The sequence below is a fragment of the Manihot esculenta genome, chromosome 12 (assembly GCF_001659605.2).
Source record: "Manihot esculenta cultivar AM560-2 chromosome 12, M.esculenta_v8, whole genome shotgun sequence".
Lineage (NCBI taxonomy): Eukaryota > Viridiplantae > Streptophyta > Magnoliopsida > Malpighiales > Euphorbiaceae > Manihot > Manihot esculenta.
This window is the reverse complement of record NC_035172.2, coordinates 4,309,521-4,329,153: the sequence shown is the minus strand read 5'-3', so window position 1 is coordinate 4,329,153 and position 19,633 is coordinate 4,309,521. Positions and strand designations below refer to the sequence as shown.

The following is a 19,633-nucleotide window of genomic DNA, read 5'->3' as shown; positions in this document are numbered from 1 at the left end:
TTCGAATAGTTTACCATCACACATATACGTGGAATTTTAAAGTTTAATTAGGTATTTTGTTTATCTTTTCTATGTTTTAAATTTCTTTAATTTTTGTTTAAAATTTAAAATTTCATTCAATTATTTTATATAATTTTTGTTATTTGAGATAGAATAATTCATTTCTTTTTTAGTTAATAAAATTTTCATTAAAAAAATTATATATAAATTTATAAAAATTTATTTAAATTATTTTCTTGTAAAATAAATTAAACCAAATGAATGGTTAATCCTTTGAATTTTTTTATAATTTTTCTTTAGTTTAATTTTCCATTTTAAACCTCATAATGTTTTATTAGGTTTATTACTTATGAAAGTTTAGTGCGATGTTGACTTGCTAGCTCGTAAGAAAACGTTTCAAATACAACTTGAAAGAGATTGCTTGTTGCAGACTACTCCATTCTTTTAGTGTTGCAAATGAGAGACAAGAATATTTTACTATGAATTACTTACTAGTATATGATGAAATAATACTTTAATTTGTAGTTCATTTTATATTTTACTATGAATTAATTAAATAACGTCACATACCCGGAATAAAATTTCTATTTATTGGAATCTGGGAGAGAAAATAAATTAAAAATGATGATGATAGAACCGTTGGGACCGACTCATTGCCACAGTCGAGACGTCATTGCAGGAGCCATTGGGCCAACCAATTTATCCGTAGTTTTTTTTTTCCCCTTCTATCCAACTAGGAAAGAGATTGCTTGTTTTTATATATTTTTTCTGCTAATAGTAATGCATGAAACTCTATAAATTCCACTCTGTTCTTCAACTGCAGCACACAACCAAATCCTTCCTCCAGAGAGTCCAGACCCATATCATGGAGTTCTCTTCAAATTTTATAGCCATTCTAGGAGTTGTAGCTCTACTCCTACTTTATAACCAATGGAGGGCAAAAAAATATAGCAGCAAGGGGCGCTCTTTACCCCCACAAGTGCCTGGTGCCCTACCAATTATAGGTCACCTTCATCAGCTTGGTGCCCGGAAACCATTTGCCCGAATATTAGGTGACATAGCTGATAAAAATGGCCCTATCTTCTCCATCATGATGGGGATGCGCCGCACAGTGGTGATCAGCAATCAACATATAATGAAAGAGTTCTACACCACAAAAGACAAGTTCTTATCATCACGCCCACTATCAAGCCAATCAAAGTACCTAGCCTACAACCATGCATCCTTTGGTTTCACGCCTTACACTTCCTATTGGCGCGATGTACGTAAACTCACCATCGTGGAGGTCCTCACCCCCCAGAGGCTCAAGTTGCTCCAGGATGTTCGTATTAAGGATAAAGACTAACTATAACAGTTTTATCTATTTTTAAGTATTTGAGTTATAGCTATATACTTATCTTGTATTTAGTTAGTTGTAGATATTAATGATAAAGACTAACTATAACAGTTTTATCTATTTTTAGTATTTGAGTTATAGTTGTATACTTATTTTTAGTATTTGAGTTATAGCTATATACTTATCTTGTATTTAGTTAGTTGTAGACTTGTATTATATAAGTTTCTGTAATACGTTCAGTAAATAATACAAAAACCCTTTTCTCTATATGGTATCAGAGCCGCAATCTGCTCTCACGAGTTTTCTGATCCAATTTTCTTAAATTTTAATCAATGGCTTCGTCATCTATTACTGTTATTCAATTAAATGCTCCAACGCATTTTCCTATTAAACTTACTCAGGAGAATTTTCCTGTTTGGAGAAAACAGATTCAATCAACCTTAATTGGTCTTGATTTACTTGATTTTATTGATGGTTCACGGGTTGCACCATCACAATTTCTTTCTGAAAAAGACAAAACAGCCAACCCAGCTTTCGCCTTATGGTTTCGACAAGATCAAATCTTGATCAGTGCTCTTTTAGGAAGTTGTTCCGATACTATTCAACCCTTGATTTCTTCAGCCAATACTGCCAAAGAAGCATGGGATCGGCTTCACCAGAGTTTTGCTAATGTTTCTCGTTCTAGAATTTTGTCCTTAAAGACTAAATTAGCACAGAACTCTAAGGGAACCAAACCGATTGCTGTTTTTCTCAATGAGATGAGGGCTATTGCAGATGAGCTTGCTCTTACCCAGAATCTGGTGAGTGATGATGATTTAATTGTTTATATTATCACGCGATTGGGAGATGATTACAGTCCCATAGTTGCTGCATTAAAAGTTCGTGAAACCCCAATAACCTTTTCTGATCTCTTTGAAAAACTTACTGATCATGAACGATCCTTACAAGAAAAAGATTCCACAACTGTTTCAGCTACGTCACAAGTGATTGCTACTGTCAATTACACTCAACGTTCTAGAGGGCGTTCACAAAATCAGAATGGCAATTATAATCGATCTCCACAAAACTACAATTATTCTGGAAATCAACGTGGCGGTCGTGGTTCTTACTCTGGTGGTCGAGGTCGCGGTTCTTATCGACCTAATGTGGTATGTCAATTTTGTGAATATACTGGGCATACTACTGCTGAATGTCGTAAATTGGCTCGCTTTCTTAAGGAGAATAATATGTCTTTGAAGACTGATACCTCTAATTCTTTAGCACCGATACCTGCAGTTAATGTTACTTCTGCTATGGCTGCTTCTTCTCCACAACAATGGTTGTTTGATAGCGGAGCTTCTCATCATGTTGTGTCGAATCCAGCTTCTTTGCAAAGCTATTCTGACTATGGAGGTCCTGAGGAAGTACAACTTGGTGATGGTAAAACGCTTGTTGTATCACATACTGGTTTTGTGCAAATTCCTGCTTACTCTAAGAATTTATCATTGCCTAATGTGTTATGTGTGCCTAATCTGCGCAAGAATTTGATTTCAATTGCTAAGTTATGTCGCACTAATCATGTTTCTGTGGAATTTTTTCCATCTTATTTTGTTGTGAAGGATCTGTACACGGGGGCGTCTCTGCTACGGGGAGAGAACATTGATGATATCTACTGTGCAAGTTTTTCCAGAGTTAATTCTCAACGTCCTCAGCTGAATGTTACTACTTGGTGTCTGTCTTTACTTTCTGAATGGCATCACAAGCTTGGTCATCCCAACAATAAAGTCTTTTTGTTAGTACTTCAAAATATTGGTCTTTAGTCTATGTCTAACTGTAACGACCCGGAAATCCGACCCGTTACCGGCGCTAGGATCCAGATCGGCTTAAGGCCGCCGGGACCCGTAGCAAGCCTACATACCTCCTGTAACCCTGTGGAATCCCATACATAACAACATATACATGATCTGTAAAAATTTTTCTTTTCTCTTATCCAAGCAAAATCTGTGCATGCACAAAATCATACATAAACCCCACACTGGAGTCCTCATCAAATACTCCAATGGGGTATCATCATCATACATAACAGCTTGGATAATCATGGTCATTAACGTCATTACTCATTAAACACTCTGTACATAATGGGGATTCACACACCTCTAGGTCAAGCACTACTATAATCCTCAATACATCATCAAATCATTCATTACATTACAAGGTCATAAATATTCATTACATCATGTTCATGTCCACTACTATCTATTACAACATACAGGACTTGACTTCACTCTAGCCGACTTCTTGATCTACCCTGTACCTGCAACTCTGGGGATAAAGGGAGTGGGGTGAGCTACTAGAGCCCAGTGAGCAGAAACTAAAAACATTTGTTTTAATTCCTCCATTTTTAGGTACATTATTATTCATTTTATTATTATTATTATCATCATTTAACTTTTTCTTTCTTTTTCTTATTCATGCTTTCATGTATGCGCCATAACACAAACATTTCACAACAAGGATGAACTTGTCACCATTTAGCCCCAATCTTTCTTACTTATACATGCCGGGGGCGTAGAGCCGTAGCAGGCACACCCGGACTTCCATAATCAGTCATAGTGCCAGGGGCGTAGAGCCGTAGCAGGCACACCTGGACTCACATAGGCTATCATGACATACAAGGGCTAATGGATCATTCAACATTCATCCACAACAACAACAAAGTATGCAATGCAACATATTCGTGAATTCTAGTGCAAACAACCTAACATATCTCATGGCATTCATGATGCATGGGCAATGCTTTATGATTCATTCATTTATTCATTTACTTTAAAGCTTAAGGGGTTGTTCCACTCACCTGGTAACTGAAGCTTTAACAACGAACTCTGAACGACTATCTCACAACCGGGGGTCTCGGTTCCTCGGGTCCGAACCTACACAGGTGGACTCAAATGAGGCACCAAACATACATGAACATGACTCCAAAAAACTCCCCAAAGACCCCCCTAAAACATCCTGAAACCTCACATGAAATCATGCAAGAAACGGCTAAACAGGGCACTTTCGGCGGCAGGTTCGGCGGCCGAAAGTCCCTCTGCAGCCGAAAGTCATGCAGGTTCGGCGGCACTTTCGGCGGCCGAACCTCCCAGACAGAGACGAAACTTGAGTTTCGGGGGCAGGCTTCGGCAGCCGAAACTGCCTCCACAAGGGGGTTCGGCGGCCGAAAGTCACTTCGGCGGCCGAACCTGAGTTTCTGCCGAAGGGCAGAAACTTGGCTCCCTTGTGTCCACAGCCTCCAAAACGTCTCAAAACCTGCATAAACTTGTTTCTACACATGCATACACATCATACATCACACCTAGGGGTCTCAAACTATACTATACCCCAACTACAACACTTCAAACAACACATTTCCAACATACATTGTTCAAAACACAACATAAATCCATAAACCTAACAACAAGCCTAAACATGCATTCTACCCCATCAACTTGCATAAAACTTTCATAAAACATAAAAGAAGCATAGATCGAAGCTTACCTCTTGAAGATCTAGAGGAAGAACGACCCTAGCTCGGAAAATGGAGGGATTTAGCTCCAAGACTTCCAAGCTCCAAACTTGCTTAAAAACACTCAAAAACTTTAGTGGAACCTTAAAACTCAAAGAAAAAAGGTGGGGATTGAAGGAAAAACACAAGATTTGGGAGAGGGAGGTCGGAAGCTCGCTGAGGTCGAAAATGGGAGAAAACCCTCCCATTTCGGCTAAGTGCCCCTTTTATAGGTGGCTGGCCAGGCCACGTTCGGGGGCCGAAGGTGCCTCCGCATGCATGCAAGGTTCGGCGGCCGAACTTGGAGTTCGGCGGCCGAACCTGCATTTCCCTCACTCAAAATTTTCGGGCGCCTAAAGTCCCTCCGAAAGCATGCATGTTCGGCGGCCGAACCTCAAAGTTCGGCGGCCGAACCTGGGTTTTCCTCCAAAGATTGTTCATGCAAAAACTCATTTAATTCTTACTTAAAAACATGAAATACATGAAAACATTTCATAAAATCATAGTTTTACCCTTCTAGAGGTCTCCGACAACCGAGGTCCCACCGGACGGTAGGGATTCCGATACCGGAGTCTAGCCGGGTATTACACTAACTATGTTTCTAGTTTTCATTGTACTTCCTGCTCTATGAGCAAGAGTCATAAATTACCGTTTTCTGAGAATTCTCTTGTTAGTAATAAGCCTTTGCAACTTGTTTATTCCGATGTTTGGGGTCCTACACAAAAATCTATTGATGGCTATGAGTATTACGTTACATTTATTGATCACTATTCTAAGTATGTTTGGCTATATCCCATGAAGAAGAAATCTGATACTCATGATTTGTTTATCCACTTTCAGAAATTGGTTGAAAATTATTTTCACACTAAAATTGTTTCTGTGTTCACTGATAATGGTGGGGAGTATCAAAAGCTTAAGCATCATTTTTTGTCTTGTGGTATTTCACATTATACAACATGTAATACCCGGCTAGAATCCGGCACCGGAATTCCTTTTGTCTGATGGAATCCGGGGTGTTGGGATTCTATATAAGGGTAGGAGTTATGGTTTTACGGTTAATGGAAGTGAGTTTTGAGTTGAAATAACCTAAGGCAGTTGAGCCAAGTTCGGCCGCCGAAGGTAAGTTCGGCCGCCGAAGGTGTTCGGCTTCCGAAGGTGAGTTCGGCCCCCGAATGTTGCATGGTTTTGCATGCGTTTGGGCAGCCAAAACTGAGTTGGCCAGCTAGCTTTTGGGCATCCTTAGTCAGCATTTTGGACAGGTGTTATGTCCCCTTTGTTGCCAGAAGTTTGGCCACGTCTCCCTTAGTTTATTTGCTGAGTTTGAGCAGCTCATGCAGGAGTTTGCTCATTTACCAAGTGTTGAAGATTGTGAAGCAAAAAAAAAAAAATGAGTTTGAGAGAGTTTGAGAGTGTGAGAGGAGGTGATCCGTTTTCCCTTGTTCAGAGTGTGTAGCTTCTTACTACAGGAGGTAAGTGATGTTCTTGAGTATGTTTTCTGAAGGTTTTAGGGGGATTTGTGGAAGGAGATGCATGTTTAGGTTCTTAATGATAGTTTTGATGAGTTATGCATGTATACATGTTTATGTGTTATGTTTGATTTGTTGTTTGGGGTTATTAGATAGTTTTGGACCCCTGTGATCATATACTTATGTATATGTGTGTTGAGGAGTTGGTATATGCATGTTTGGAGTTATTGAAGGGAAGGAGGTGATAGTTTGTCATTAAAGCTGGGTTCTGGATGAACTCAGGTTCGGCAGCCGAAGGTTCATTCGGCCGCCGAACCTCTTGCATGGTGGCTTAGGCTGCCACAGCTTGCCCCCGCGAGTTGTGCATGTTCGGCTCTGTTTGGGGGATTCGGCCGCCGAAGGTGCCGCCGAAGGTTAGAGACTTTCGTCTCTGGAGTGCCTTGTGGCCTCCAAAACTTGCCCCCGAAAGGGTTCGGCCGCCGAACATAGAGATTCGGCCGCCGAAGGTGCTTGAGTTTCGTCTCTGGAAAGGACTTTCGGCCGCCGAACCTGCCGCCGAAAGTGTTCTGTCCAGCTTTCCTTTGCTTGCTTTGCATGACTAGTAGAGAGAGTTTTAGGGGATTCTTGGGGAGTTTAAATAGAGTTAGTCATAAGCTAGTTTGGTCCCTCATGTGCGTTTATCTGGATAGGTACAGACCAGAGGAACCAGAGAGAGCAGCAGTGAGTACTGCTCCAGAGATTCAGAGCCTGCAGAGTCAGTCAGTCCAGTTAGCCCGAGGTGAGTGGAACTAAACTTATGACTTTTAATTGAACTACAAACTGCTTTTAGCATATCTCATGCATCATGTTTATACCATAGGTTGATTGCATTAGTCACGAATATGTTGCATTGCATTGTTATTTGGTGATGTGAGTGAATGCTGAATGATCCAATAGTCTCAGACAGGAAGTCCAGGAGCCTTTGACTACGCCCTGGCACGTATAGCAAGTCCAGGAGCCTTTGACTACGCCCTGGCAGGTATAGCAAAGTCCAGGAGCCTTTGACTACGCCCTGGCAATGGTAAGTACAGAGGTGTTATATACACATATACATATATGACAGGAAGACCAGGTGCTCGATTCTACGCCCTGGCACAGAGTTACTGGGACTATGTGGTGACAGGTTTACTCTTGATGTGGCTTATCTGTGATATGGTGCATTCCATGAGATCATATTTTACTGAGATGTTTTACTGTTCTACTCACTGGGCTATAGAGCTCATCCCACTCCCTTAACCCCAGTTTTGCAGGTTCAGTGTACAGTGCACAGGGACAGTCCAACAGAGTACAGGAAGAGTAAAGAGATCTGTAATAGCTTAGAGTGGACATGTAATATTAAAAAGATGTAATAATTGTTGCTTGACCTAGTGATGTATGTTTTGTACATGATCTGTATATGTATATATGTTTTCCTGTATGTAAAAACCAGGCTTAACAGGTATGAGTTAACCCATCTAGAGCAAGCTCTAGTCAGGGATACAGAGTACAGAGTACATGAGTACAGAGTATAGAGATAGTGCATGCACAGGTTAAGCCTTGGTTCAGCAAAGAGTTTTATTTTCACAGAAAATGTATGATCATGTATGAGGTTTACAGGTACACAGAGAGTATAGCAGGCTTGCTACGGGTTCTGGCGGCCTTAAGCCGACCTGAATCCTAGCGCCAGTGACGGTCCATTTTGGGGTCGTTACAGATTGGTATCAGAGCCCTAGGTTCACATGATCGGACCTATAGAGACAGTGTTGGGCTCAGACAGGTTAGAAGTGGTCAAGCACAATAGGAAATCATGTCCACTAGGATAGGGTCTTGAGTCCTATCTGCTATGATATGCCATGAGTGTTGCATGTGTATGAGTGATATGTGATGTTTATGTGCTAAGTGGTATGTTATATGTTGTGTTTCCAGAGTAAAGATGCGAGGAACTCGTCGATCAGCTCGATTGACTGGAGTCCCACCAGAGAGTGAGAGACCAGCTGCTCGTCCTCCTGCATTGCCTAGGGCAAGGTCTCAGAGATCTAGCAGGGAAGGTATGTCAATAGACCCTAGAAGGTCTGTCGACGAGAGCAGAAGAGGTACAGCTAGGGGAGAAAGAGCAGAGGAAAGGAGGGAAGCTATGGAGATTGATCAGTCTAGAGATGACAGCATGGGTATAGGCAGTTTTGAGGAAGGTATGGGAGAGTCACAGGGAGGTGCTCAGACCTCAGGTTTTGGCTATCCAGAGTATCCGATGGGAGGTATGTCGGAGTACTCGAGTTTTGTGCCATATCCTCCTTATATGCCTTATATGCCTTATCCTTACTATCCACCATATCCGATGTATCCCTCTTCCCCTATCCATCCAAGTGCAGCACACCTAGAGCCAAATGAACCAGTACTACCACCAGAACCAGTAGCCCCTGTTGTTGACAGACATGAACCTAGCTCATCTGGAGGTAAAGTCCAAATGACGGAGTATTTGAAATTGGATGCTCCTAAATACAACACAGGAGATGATCCATTTGATTACCTCAGAGCAGTTAGGATGATCACCGGTGAATTGGGAGCAGATGATAGGAGAGCCATTGAGATGGCAGGTTTCACAATAAAATGCAAGAAGGCCAGAGAATGGTTTAAGAATTATGTGGAGCCTAGAATGGACAGTATGTCATGGGGAGAGTTCGCCAATGAGTTTGCAGGGTGGGCTTTTCCTGATAGTTCGAGGGAGATGAAAGTAATTGAATTTGAACAGTTGCGACAGACAGATGAGATGAGTGTTGATGAATTCACAGATAAGTTCCTGGATCTGCTTCAGTACGTGGGTCAAGCCTATGATACTGATCAGAAGAAAGCAAGGAGATATACTATGAGACTGCATCCCAGGTATGCTTCCTTGATTCTTCCAGCCGAAAAGGAGAGTTTCCATACGATAGTAGACGCAGCCAGGAAAATGGAAGCTAGTGCCAATATTCAGAAACAGTCACAGGCACAGGCTTCGGGTGCTAAGGCCCCCAGTTCAGGTTCAACAGGCGGTAAGAGATGGGATAGAGCAAAAGGAACAAAGAGTAAGTTCTGGAATAAAGTCAAGTCAGGTCTGGGAATAGGTAGTGGCTCAAGCTCTGGCACAGCTCCAGTCTGCAGACGATGCGGAAAACCACATGGAGGAGTTTGTCGGTTGGGATCTACAGCTTGTTTTCGATGTGGACAGGAAGGGCATATTGCTCGGGATTGTCCGCAGATGACTTTTGCACCATCCCAGCAGATGAGTTCAGGCAGTGTGGTACAGCCAGTTGTACGGCCAGCAGCTCCAGTCATGCCTCAGACTAGTGGCAGAGGTAGAGGGAGAGGGGTAGCCTCTACTTCAGCAGCAGGTTCCCGAGGTGGAAATCCGGTAGCCCCAGCACGGATTTTCACAGTGACACAGGAGGAGGCTAACACGTCGAACACAGTGGTGTCAGGTAATCTCATCATTGGGTGTTCAGATGTGTATGCTTTGATGGACCCCGGTGCTTCTCATTCCTTTATTGCTTCGAGAGCCATAGAGAGGTTGGGTTTGATCAGTTCTGAGCTAGAGTATCCTCTCTGGGTCAGTGGACCTAGATGTGACCCATCAGTGGCAGTGTCAGTCTGTCGTTTCAGTCCAGTGTTTATAGAGGGTAGATGCCTTCCAGCTGACCTAGTGGTTCTAGACTTGACCGATTTTGATGTCATTCTAGGGATGGATTGGCTATCTGCATATAGTGCTACGTTGGACTGTCGAGAGAAGCTAGTGAGTCTCAGAGACCAGGATGGGTCAGAGTGTGTCTTCAGAGGAGACAGGAGAGGTACACCCAGAGGTATGATTTCAGCCCTTCAGGCTCGTCGTTTGCTTAGGAGGGGTTGTCAGGGGTTTCTAGCTCATGTGAGAGAGCTAGACAGTCAGGTTAGGGAACCAGCCACAGTACCAGTAGTCCGAGAGTTTCTCGATGTGTTCCCAGACGATTTGCCAGGACTACCACCTGATAGGGAGATAGGGTTTGAAATTGAATTACTGCCAGGTACTAGACCTATTTCTATTCCTCCCTACAGGATGGCGCCAGCTGAGTTAACAGAGTTGAAAGCACAGTTGCAGGACTTGGTAGATAAGGGTTTCATCCGCCCTAGTACCTCACCTTGGGGTGCTCCAGTGCTCTTTGTCAGAAAGAAGGATGGATCCCTCAGACTTTGTATCGACTACAGACAGTTGAACAAGGTCACTATCAAGAATAGGTATCCCTTACCTCGGATTGATGATCTATTTAACCAGCTAGCTGGAGCAAGTTGTTTCTCGAAAATAGATCTGAGATCTGGGTATCATCAGTTGAGAGTCAGAGAGGCAGATGTGCCTAAGACAGCTTTCCGGACCAGATATGGGCATTATGAGTTCTTAGTGATGCCGTTCGGGTTGACTAACGCCCCTGCAGCATTTATGGATCTCATGAACAGGGTATTCAGTGAGTTTCTGGATCACTTTGTCATTGTGTTTATCGATGATATCTTAGTGTATTCCAGAGATGCAGAGGAGCATGCCCAGCATCTGAGGATTATTTTGCAGACACTGAGAGAGCATGGTTTATATGCCAAGTTCTCGAAGTGTGAGTTTTGGTTGCGGAGCATTGCCTTCTTGGGACATGTAGTATCAGCAGAGGGTATTGAGGTAGACCCCAAGAAGATAGAGGCTGTAGCTAACTGGCCCAGACCCACGACAGTGACTGAGATTAAAAGCTTTCTGGGACTGGCAGGTTACTACAGGAGGTTCGTTCAGAACTTCTCAAAGATAGCAGCTCCTATGACCAAATTGACTCAGAAGAACCAGAAGTTTATCTGGTCAGACCAGTGTGAAGAGAGCTTTGAAGAGCTCAAGAGGAGATTGACAACAGCACCAGTGTTAGCTCTGCCTGTTAGTGACAAGGAATTCACAGTGTTCTGTGATGCATCTCGAGTGGGATTGGGTTGTGTATTGATGCAGAGTGATAGAGTAATAGCTTATGCTTCTAGACAGTTGAAGAAGCACGAGTTGAATTACCCTACCCATGACCTAGAGATGGCAGCAGTTATCTTTGCACTTAAGATGTGGCGGCATTACCTCTACGGGGTTAAATGCGAGATCTTTACTGATCACAAGAGTTTACAGTACATCTTAAGTCAGAGAGAGCTGAATTTGCGGCAGAGAAGATGGGTCGAATTGCTCAGTGATTATGATTGTAAGATCCAGTATCATCCGGGTAAGGCAAATGTTGTCGCAGACGCCCTAAGCCGGAAGTCACTAGGCAGTTTATCCCATATAGCAGCAGAGCGGAGACCGGTTGTGATGGAGCTTTATAAGCTCTTTGACGAGGGATTACAGCTAGAGGTGGCTGGTACAGGTGCGTTGATAGCACAGATGAGAGTGACACCTGTGTTTCTGGAGCAGATAGCTCAGAGACAGCACGAGGACCCTGAATTGATGAAAATTGCCAGGACTGTTCAGTCAGGCAACAATGCAGAGTTTAGATTTGACAGCAAAGGGATCCTTCGCTATGGGAGTCGACTTTGTGTACCAGATAGGGGCAGTGTAAAGGAAGACATTATGAGGGAAGCTCATAATGCGAGGTATAGTGTTCACCCAGGAGCCACCAAGATGTATCAGGATCTGAAAAGGGTCTATTGGTGGCCAGCCATGAAGAAAGAAGTGGCGCAATTCGTGACAGCCTGTGAGGTTTGTCAAAGGGTGAAATTAGAGCATCAGAAACCAGCCGGAATGCTTAACCCATTACCGATTCCAGAGTGGAAATGGGAGAACATAGCCATGGATTTTGTAGTGGGTTTACCAGTAGCGTCCAACAGGATAGACTCGATATGGGTGATTGTGGACAGACTCACGAAATCTGCTAATTTTCTTTCAGTACGGAGTAACTATTCTGTGGATAAGTTGGCACAGGTCTATCTGGATGAGATAGTGAGATTACATGGAGTTCCAGTGTCTATAGTTTCAGACAGAGGACCACAGTTTACCTCCCGCTTTTGGCGGAGTCTGCAAAGTGCAATGGGCACGAGATTGGATTTTAGTACTGCTTTCCACCCACAGACTGATGGACAGTCAGAAAGGACCATCCAGACCATAGAGGATATGCTTCGCCTATGTGTGTTAGACTTTGGCGGTTCTTGGAGGCAGCATCTACCTTTGGTGGAGTTTGCCTACAATAACAGCCATCATGCGAGCATCGGGATGGCTCCTTATGAAGCTTTGTATGGGAGGAAGTGCAGATCCCCTGTTTGCTGGGAAGAGGTAGGAGAGAAGGCTCTTGCAGGGCCAGAGTTAGTAGACATTACTAGTAGAATGGTGCCCATGATCAGAGAGAGAATTAGAACAGCTCAGAGTAGACAGAAAAGTTATGCAGACGTTCGTAGAAAACAGTTAGAGTTTCAAGAAGGTAATTGGGTATTGCTGAAAGTGTCTCCAATGAAAGGAGTGGTTCGTTTTGGGAAGAAAGGTAAATTGGCTCCACGGTACATTGGACCCTTTGAGGTGTTGCAGAGGATCGGAAATGTGTCGTATAAGCTGGATTTACCTGCTTCTATGGAGAGGATTCACCCGGTATTTCATGTTTCTATGCTACGACAGTTTGTGTCAGATCCGAATCAGGTTCTGAGTGAGCCTGAGGTGGAGATTCATACGGATCTCACCTATATAGAGCAGCCAGTGCGGATTCTGGACACGCAGATCAGACAGCTAAGGAACAAGGAGATTCCGATGGTGAAAGTTCTATGGAACCACCATAACCTAGAAGAGTGCACATGGGAGACGCGAGAGTCTATGCTCCAGCAGTATCCATATTTGTTTTGAGGTTAGTTTCCTCCTTGTGTTTTGTTTTTGTATGTTTTAGGAACATCCGAGGACGAATGTTCTTAAGGAGGGGAGAATGTAATACCCGGCTAGAATCCGGCACCGGAATTCCTTTTGTCTGATGGAATCCGGGGTGTTGGGATTCTATATAAGGGTAGGAGTTATGGTTTTACGGTTAATGGAAGTGAGTTTTGAGTTGAAATAACCTAAGGCAGTTGAGCCAAGTTCGGCCGCCGAAGGTAAGTTCGGCCGCCGAAGGTGTTCGGCTTCCGAAGGTGAGTTCGGCCCCCGAATGTTGCATGGTTTTGCATGCGTTTGGGCAGCCAAAACTGAGTTGGCCAGCTAGCTTTTGGGCATCCTTAGTCAGCATTTTGGACAGGTGTTATGTCCCCTTTGTTGCCAGAAGTTTGGCCACGTCTCCCTTAGTTTATTTGCTGAGTTTGAGCAGCTCATGCAGGAGTTTGCTCATTTACCAAGTGTTGAAGATTGTGAAGCAAAAAAAAAAAAAATTGAGTTTGAGAGAGTTTGAGAGTGTGAGAGGAGGTGATCCGTTTTCCCTTGTTCAGAGTGTGTAGCTTCTTACTACAGGAGGTAAGTGATGTTCTTGAATATGTTTTCTGAAGGTTTTAGGGGGATTTGTGGAAGGAGATGCATGTTTAGGTTCTTAATGATAGTTTTGATGAGTTATGCATGTATACATGTTTATGTGTTATGTTTGATTTGTTGTTTGGGGTTATTAGATAGTTTTGGACCCCTGTGATCATATACTTATGTATATGTGTGTTGAGGAGTTGGTATATGCATGTTTGGAGTTATTGAAGGGAAGGAGGTGATAGTTTGTCATTAAAGCTGAGTTCTGGATGAACTCAGGTTCGGCAGCCGAAGGTTCATTCGGCCGCCGAACCTCTTGCATGGTGGCTTAGGCTGCCACAGCTTGCCCCCGCGAGTTGTGCATGTTCGGCTCTGTTTGGGGGATTCGGCCGCCGAAGGTGCCGCCGAAGGTTAGAGACTTTCGTCTCTGGAGTGCCTTGTGGCCTCCAAAACTTGCCCCCGAAAGGGTTCGGCCGCCGAACATAGAGATTCGGCCGCCGAAGGTGCTTGAGTTTCGTCTCTGGAAAGGACTTTCGGCCGCCGAACCTGCCGCCGAAAGTGTTCTGTCCAGCTTTCCTTTGCTTGCTTTGCATGACTAGTAGAGAGAGTTTTAGGGGATTCTTGGGGAGTTTAAATAGAGTTAGTCATAAGCTAGTTTGGTCCCTCATGTGCGTTTATCTGGATAGGTACAGACCAGAGGAACCAGAGAGAGCAGCAGTGAGTACTGCTCCAGAGATTCAGAGCCTGCAGAGTCAGTCAGTCCAGTTAGCCCGAGGTGAGTGGAACTAAACTTATGACTTTTAATTGAACTACAAAATGCTTTTAGCATATCTCATGCATCATGTTTATACCATAGGTTGATTGCATTAGTCACGAATATGTTGCATTGCATTGTTATTTGGTGATGTGAGTGAATGCTGAATGATCCAATAGTCTCAGACAGGAAGTCCAGGAGCCTTTGACTACGCCCTGGCACGTATAGCAAGTCCAGGAGCCTTTGACTACGCCCTGGCAGGTATAGCAAAGTCCAGGAGCCTTTGACTACGCCCTGGCAATGGTAAGTACAGAGGTGTTATATACACATATACATATATGACAGGAAGACCAGGTGCTCGATTCTACGCCCTGGCACAGAGTTACTGGGACTATGTGGTGACAGGTTTACTCTTGATGTGGCTTATCTGTGATATGGTGCATTCCATGAGATCATATTTTACTGAGATGTTTTACTGTTCTACTCACTGGGCTATAGAGCTCATCCCACTCCCTTAACCCCAGTTTTGCAGGTTCAGTGTACAGTGCACAGGGACAGTCCAACAGAGTACAGGAAGAGTAAAGAGATCTGTAATAGCTTAGAGTGGACATGTAATATTAAAAAGATGTAATAATTGTTGCTTGACCTAGTGATGTATGTTTTGTACATGATCTGTATATGTATATATGTTTTCCTGTATGTAAAAACCAGGCTTAACAGGTATGAGTTAACCCATCTAGAGCAAGCTCTAGTCAGGGATACAGAGTACAGAGTACATGAGTACAGAGTATAGAGATAGTGCATGCACAGGTTAAGCCTTGGTTCAGCAAAGAGTTTTATTTTCACAGAAAATGTATGATCATGTATGAGGTTTACAGGTACACAGAGAGTATAGCAGGCTTGCTACGGGTTCTGGCGGCCTTAAGCCGACCTGAATCCTAGCGCCGGTGACGGTCCATTTTGGGGTCGTTACACAACACCTCCACATACGCCAGAGCATAATGGTACTGCTGAACGTCGTCATCGCTCAATAGTCTAAACAGGTCTTGCTATGTTACAATTTTCGTCTTTACCTTCTAATTATTGGTCTCATGCTTTCCAGGCTGCTGTTTATTTGCTCAATCGGTTGCCTTCATCCGCTATTTCGTTTCAAACACCTTTCTCTAGATTGTTTGGTATGTCTCATAATTTTAAGAGATTGAAATCTTTTGGTTGTCTTTGTTTTCCATGGCTAAGGCCATATAATAATTCTAAACTTCAGTGTCGTTCATTGCCTTGTATTTTTCTTGGATATTCTCCAACTCAATCTGCATACAAATGTTACGATCCAAAGGCTAATCGTTTGTATTTGTCTCGTCATGTTCAATTTGTTGAGCATATTTTTCCATCTGAAACTTGCACTAGTTCTCATCAATTTACAGATTATTTTTCGAGATGCTTCTTGTACAGGTTCGGCACAACAACAAAATTCATCACCTGTTGCACCAACTGTAGTTGCTTCGGTTCCATTGGCAATTTCTATTCCAAGTGATTCTGATTTGTTGGTTTCGAGTACTGGTTTAGAATCTATTGCAGCATTATCAGCAGAATCTGATCAATCTGCCATGCCATTAATTAGTACTGAGACTCAACAAGTTGAACCTTTGATGACTGAATCTTCTACTGCTGATTTAGATTTGCCACTACCGATTGTTTCACAAGACTCAGTTCCAGCTCCTGTACAACGGCAGCAGCGACAAAGGAAGCCTAACTCAAAGTATTTTAATTCTTCTTTTGTTAATCTTACAACTAAATATCCTTTACAGGATACACTCGAACCAAGAACAGTTAAACAAGCTCTGGCAAGTTCACTTTGGCGGCAGGCGATGGATTCAGAGTACAATGCTCTTTTGCAAAATAAAACTTGGGAGTTGGTTCCGAGAGACAAACATCATCTTATTAGTTGCAAATGGGTGTTTCGGATTAAGCGTAAACTGGATGGTACTATTGATAAGTACAAGGCACGTTTGGTTGCCAAAGGATTTCTTCAGGAACCTGGGCATGATTATTTTGATACATTTAGTCCGGTTACAAAACCGATCACAATTCGGGTAGTTCTTACTCTTGCAATTTCTAAAGGATGGCAGTTAAGGCAATTGGATGTAAATAATGCCTTTTTACATGGCACACTTTATGAAGATGTCTACATGCAGCAACCTCCAGGATATGTGCAACCTGAGTTTTCTGATTATGTTTGCAAACTGAAGAAGTCTCTTTATGGTTTGAAACAGGCTCCACGAGCTTGGTATCTTGAACTTACTTCTTTTTTGCTCAAACTTGGTTTTCGCAAATCAAATGCTGATGCGTCCTTGTTTATTTTTTCCTCCAATGGGATTACTGCATATTTTCTAGTATATGTTGATGATATTGTACTTACAGGTAATAACAATCATTTTCTGAATACCTGTGTACAGAAGCTATCTGCTCAGTTCTCTATCAAAGATTTGGGAATATTAAATCATTTTTTGGGGGTTGAAGTAATTTCTACAGCTGCAGGATTATTTCTTTCGCAACATCGACATATTGCTAATTTGTTAGAGCGATTTGATATGGCTGGAGCTAAAGAGGTGAATACTCCTATGTCTACAGGAGACAAGCTGATCTTAAATGATGGTTCTAGTTCGACTGATTCCACCGTATATCGCCAAATTGTTGGATCTCTTCAATATTTGGCAATTACGCGTCTTGATGTTTCTTTTGCAGTGAATCGGCTGTCACAGTTTATGCATGCACCGACGCAAACTCATCTTCAAGCACTGAAACGTGTTTTGCGATATCTCAAAGGAACCATACATTATGGCTTATTTCTCAATCGAAATTCTACTCATACTCTGTCTGCCTTCTCTGATTCTGATTGGGGTGGTGCCCTTGATAATGGGCGGTCTACAACTGCTTATGTTCTATATCTTGGTTCTAATATTATCTCTTGGAAATCTAGTCGGCAAAAGACTGTCTCACGATCTTCTACAGAGGCTGAGTACAAAGCCTTAGCCAATGCTGCAGCAGAGGTATTTTGGGTTCAAAGTTTATTACAAGATTTAGGAGCACCAATATCACAACCACCAGTCCTTCATTGTGATAATCTTGGTGCGACTTACTTCTGCGCCAATCCAATCTATCATACTAGGATGAAGCATCTTGCACTGGATTACCATTTTGTTCGCGAGAAAATTAATGCTGGACAGTTAAGGGTTCTTCACATAAGTTCAAAAGATCAAGTTGCTGATGTGCTTACAAAGGCTTTGGGAAGAACTCAGTTTTGTTACTTTAGAACCAAGATTGGAGTCTCCAATGGCGCCTCAATCTTGCGGGGGCGTATTAAGGATAAAGACTAACTATAACAGTTTTATCTATTTTTAAGTATTTGAGTTATAGCTATATACTTATCTTGTATTTAGTTAGTTGTAGATATTAAGAATAAAGACTAACTATAACAGTTTTATCTATTTTTAGTATTTGAGTTATAGCTGTATACTTATTTTTAGTATTTGAGTTATAGTTATATACTTATATTGTATTTAGTTAGTTGTAGACTTGTATTATATAAGTTTCTGTAATACGTTCAGTAAATAATACAAAAACCCTTTTCTCTATAGTTCGAACATCTGAAGTAAGTCATGTGGTCATGGCTTTATTCAAGCAGTTCAAGGAAAATAAGGACAAGCCAATCAAGGTTGACATGAGTGAATTGTTTGAACATTTGGTGCTGAATATAATTACAAGAACGGTGGCCGGGAAGCGATACTTCGAAGGTGACAATAATGGACATGATGAAAAGGGACGTCCTATTGGAAAAGTCATGAGAGATTTCATGTACTTTGCTGGTGCTTTTGTTCCTTCGGACATGTTTCCATTTCTAGGATGGACTGAGTTTTTGGGGCCTGTGAAATCTATGAAAAAGATCCTGAAAGAAATGGATTCCATCATTGAAGCTTGGGTTCGAGAACATGAGTTGAAAAGGCTCAATGGTGAGGTGGAGACCAACCATGATTTCATAGATGTTTTGCTCACTGCAATGAAGGACGACGCCATCTACGGCAATTCTCGTGAAACAGTTATTAAAGCAACAATATTGGTAAATTATTTTTTTCCTAACCAAAAAAATTTTTTTTTGAATATGTATACAGTAATTGACCATTATAATTTTAACGGTTAAGTTCAATTACGCAGACTCTTATTGTTGGTGGCTCCGATACAACAATTCTCACCATGACATGGATGTTGGCCAATCTGTTGAATAACAGGCGAGAATTGCAGCTTGCTCAAGAGGAAATAGATCAGAAAATTGGGAGAGACAGACCCGTCGAAGAATCCGACGTCGAAAACTTAGTGTACCTCAAAGCAATCATGAAAGAAACACTAAGATTATACCCAGCAGGGCCCCTGGCATTTCCTCGCGAGGCAATGGAAGACTGCACCCTTTTCGGATACCACATTCCAAAGGGTACTCGTCTTTTGACGAACTTGTGGAAATTGCATCACGATGGGAATGTATGGCCAAATCCTGATGAGTTTAAGCCAGACAGATTTCTGACAACCCACGCAGACGTTGATGTTCTGGGTCAGAATTTCGAGCTCGTACCATTTGGTTCTGGAAGAAGGTCGTGTCCGGGCCTTAACTTTGCTATGCAGGTGATACAACTGGGAATGGCGAGGCTGCTTCAGGGATTTAACTTCACAACACCAAACAATGAGCCTGTGGATATGACTGAGAGCTTAACCTTAACCTTAGCTAAGGAAACTCCTCTGGAAGTTATAGTCACCCCGCGGCTCGCTCCTGAGTTTTATCAATATTAAGCTATAAATAATTATTAATATAAAGCAGCGTTGTAAATATTTAAATAAAGAGGTAACAGTATAATAATTCCTCCCTTGTTTGTACAAGGAGAACTATATTGGTGGTTTGATTTACTTTTTGAATCCGAATAGAAATTAGTTTAATTTAATATCGTTCAAAATAATTTTGATTTTTTAACAGTTTCAATTTAATTTGGATCCGATTTTAAAGTGGTCATGGTTTTAATATTTTATAACTTTAATTTTAATTTTAATTTCAATTAAATTT

General features: G+C 42.2%; 1 protein-coding gene across 1 annotated transcript; it reads left to right on the top strand.

The window, feature by feature from the left end:
• The first annotated feature begins 865 nt into the window (after nucleotides 1-865).
• Nucleotides 866-19,365, top strand: LOC110628412 (cytochrome P450 CYP82D47-like). The gene is made up of 3 exons (XM_021775055.1): nucleotides 866-1,325; nucleotides 18,165-18,643; nucleotides 18,739-19,365. Exons 1-3 carry the CDS (start codon nucleotides 866-868, stop codon nucleotides 19,363-19,365), a joined length of 1,566 nt encoding a protein of 521 aa, XP_021630747.1.
• The last annotated feature ends 268 nt before the right edge of the window (nucleotides 19,366-19,633 follow it).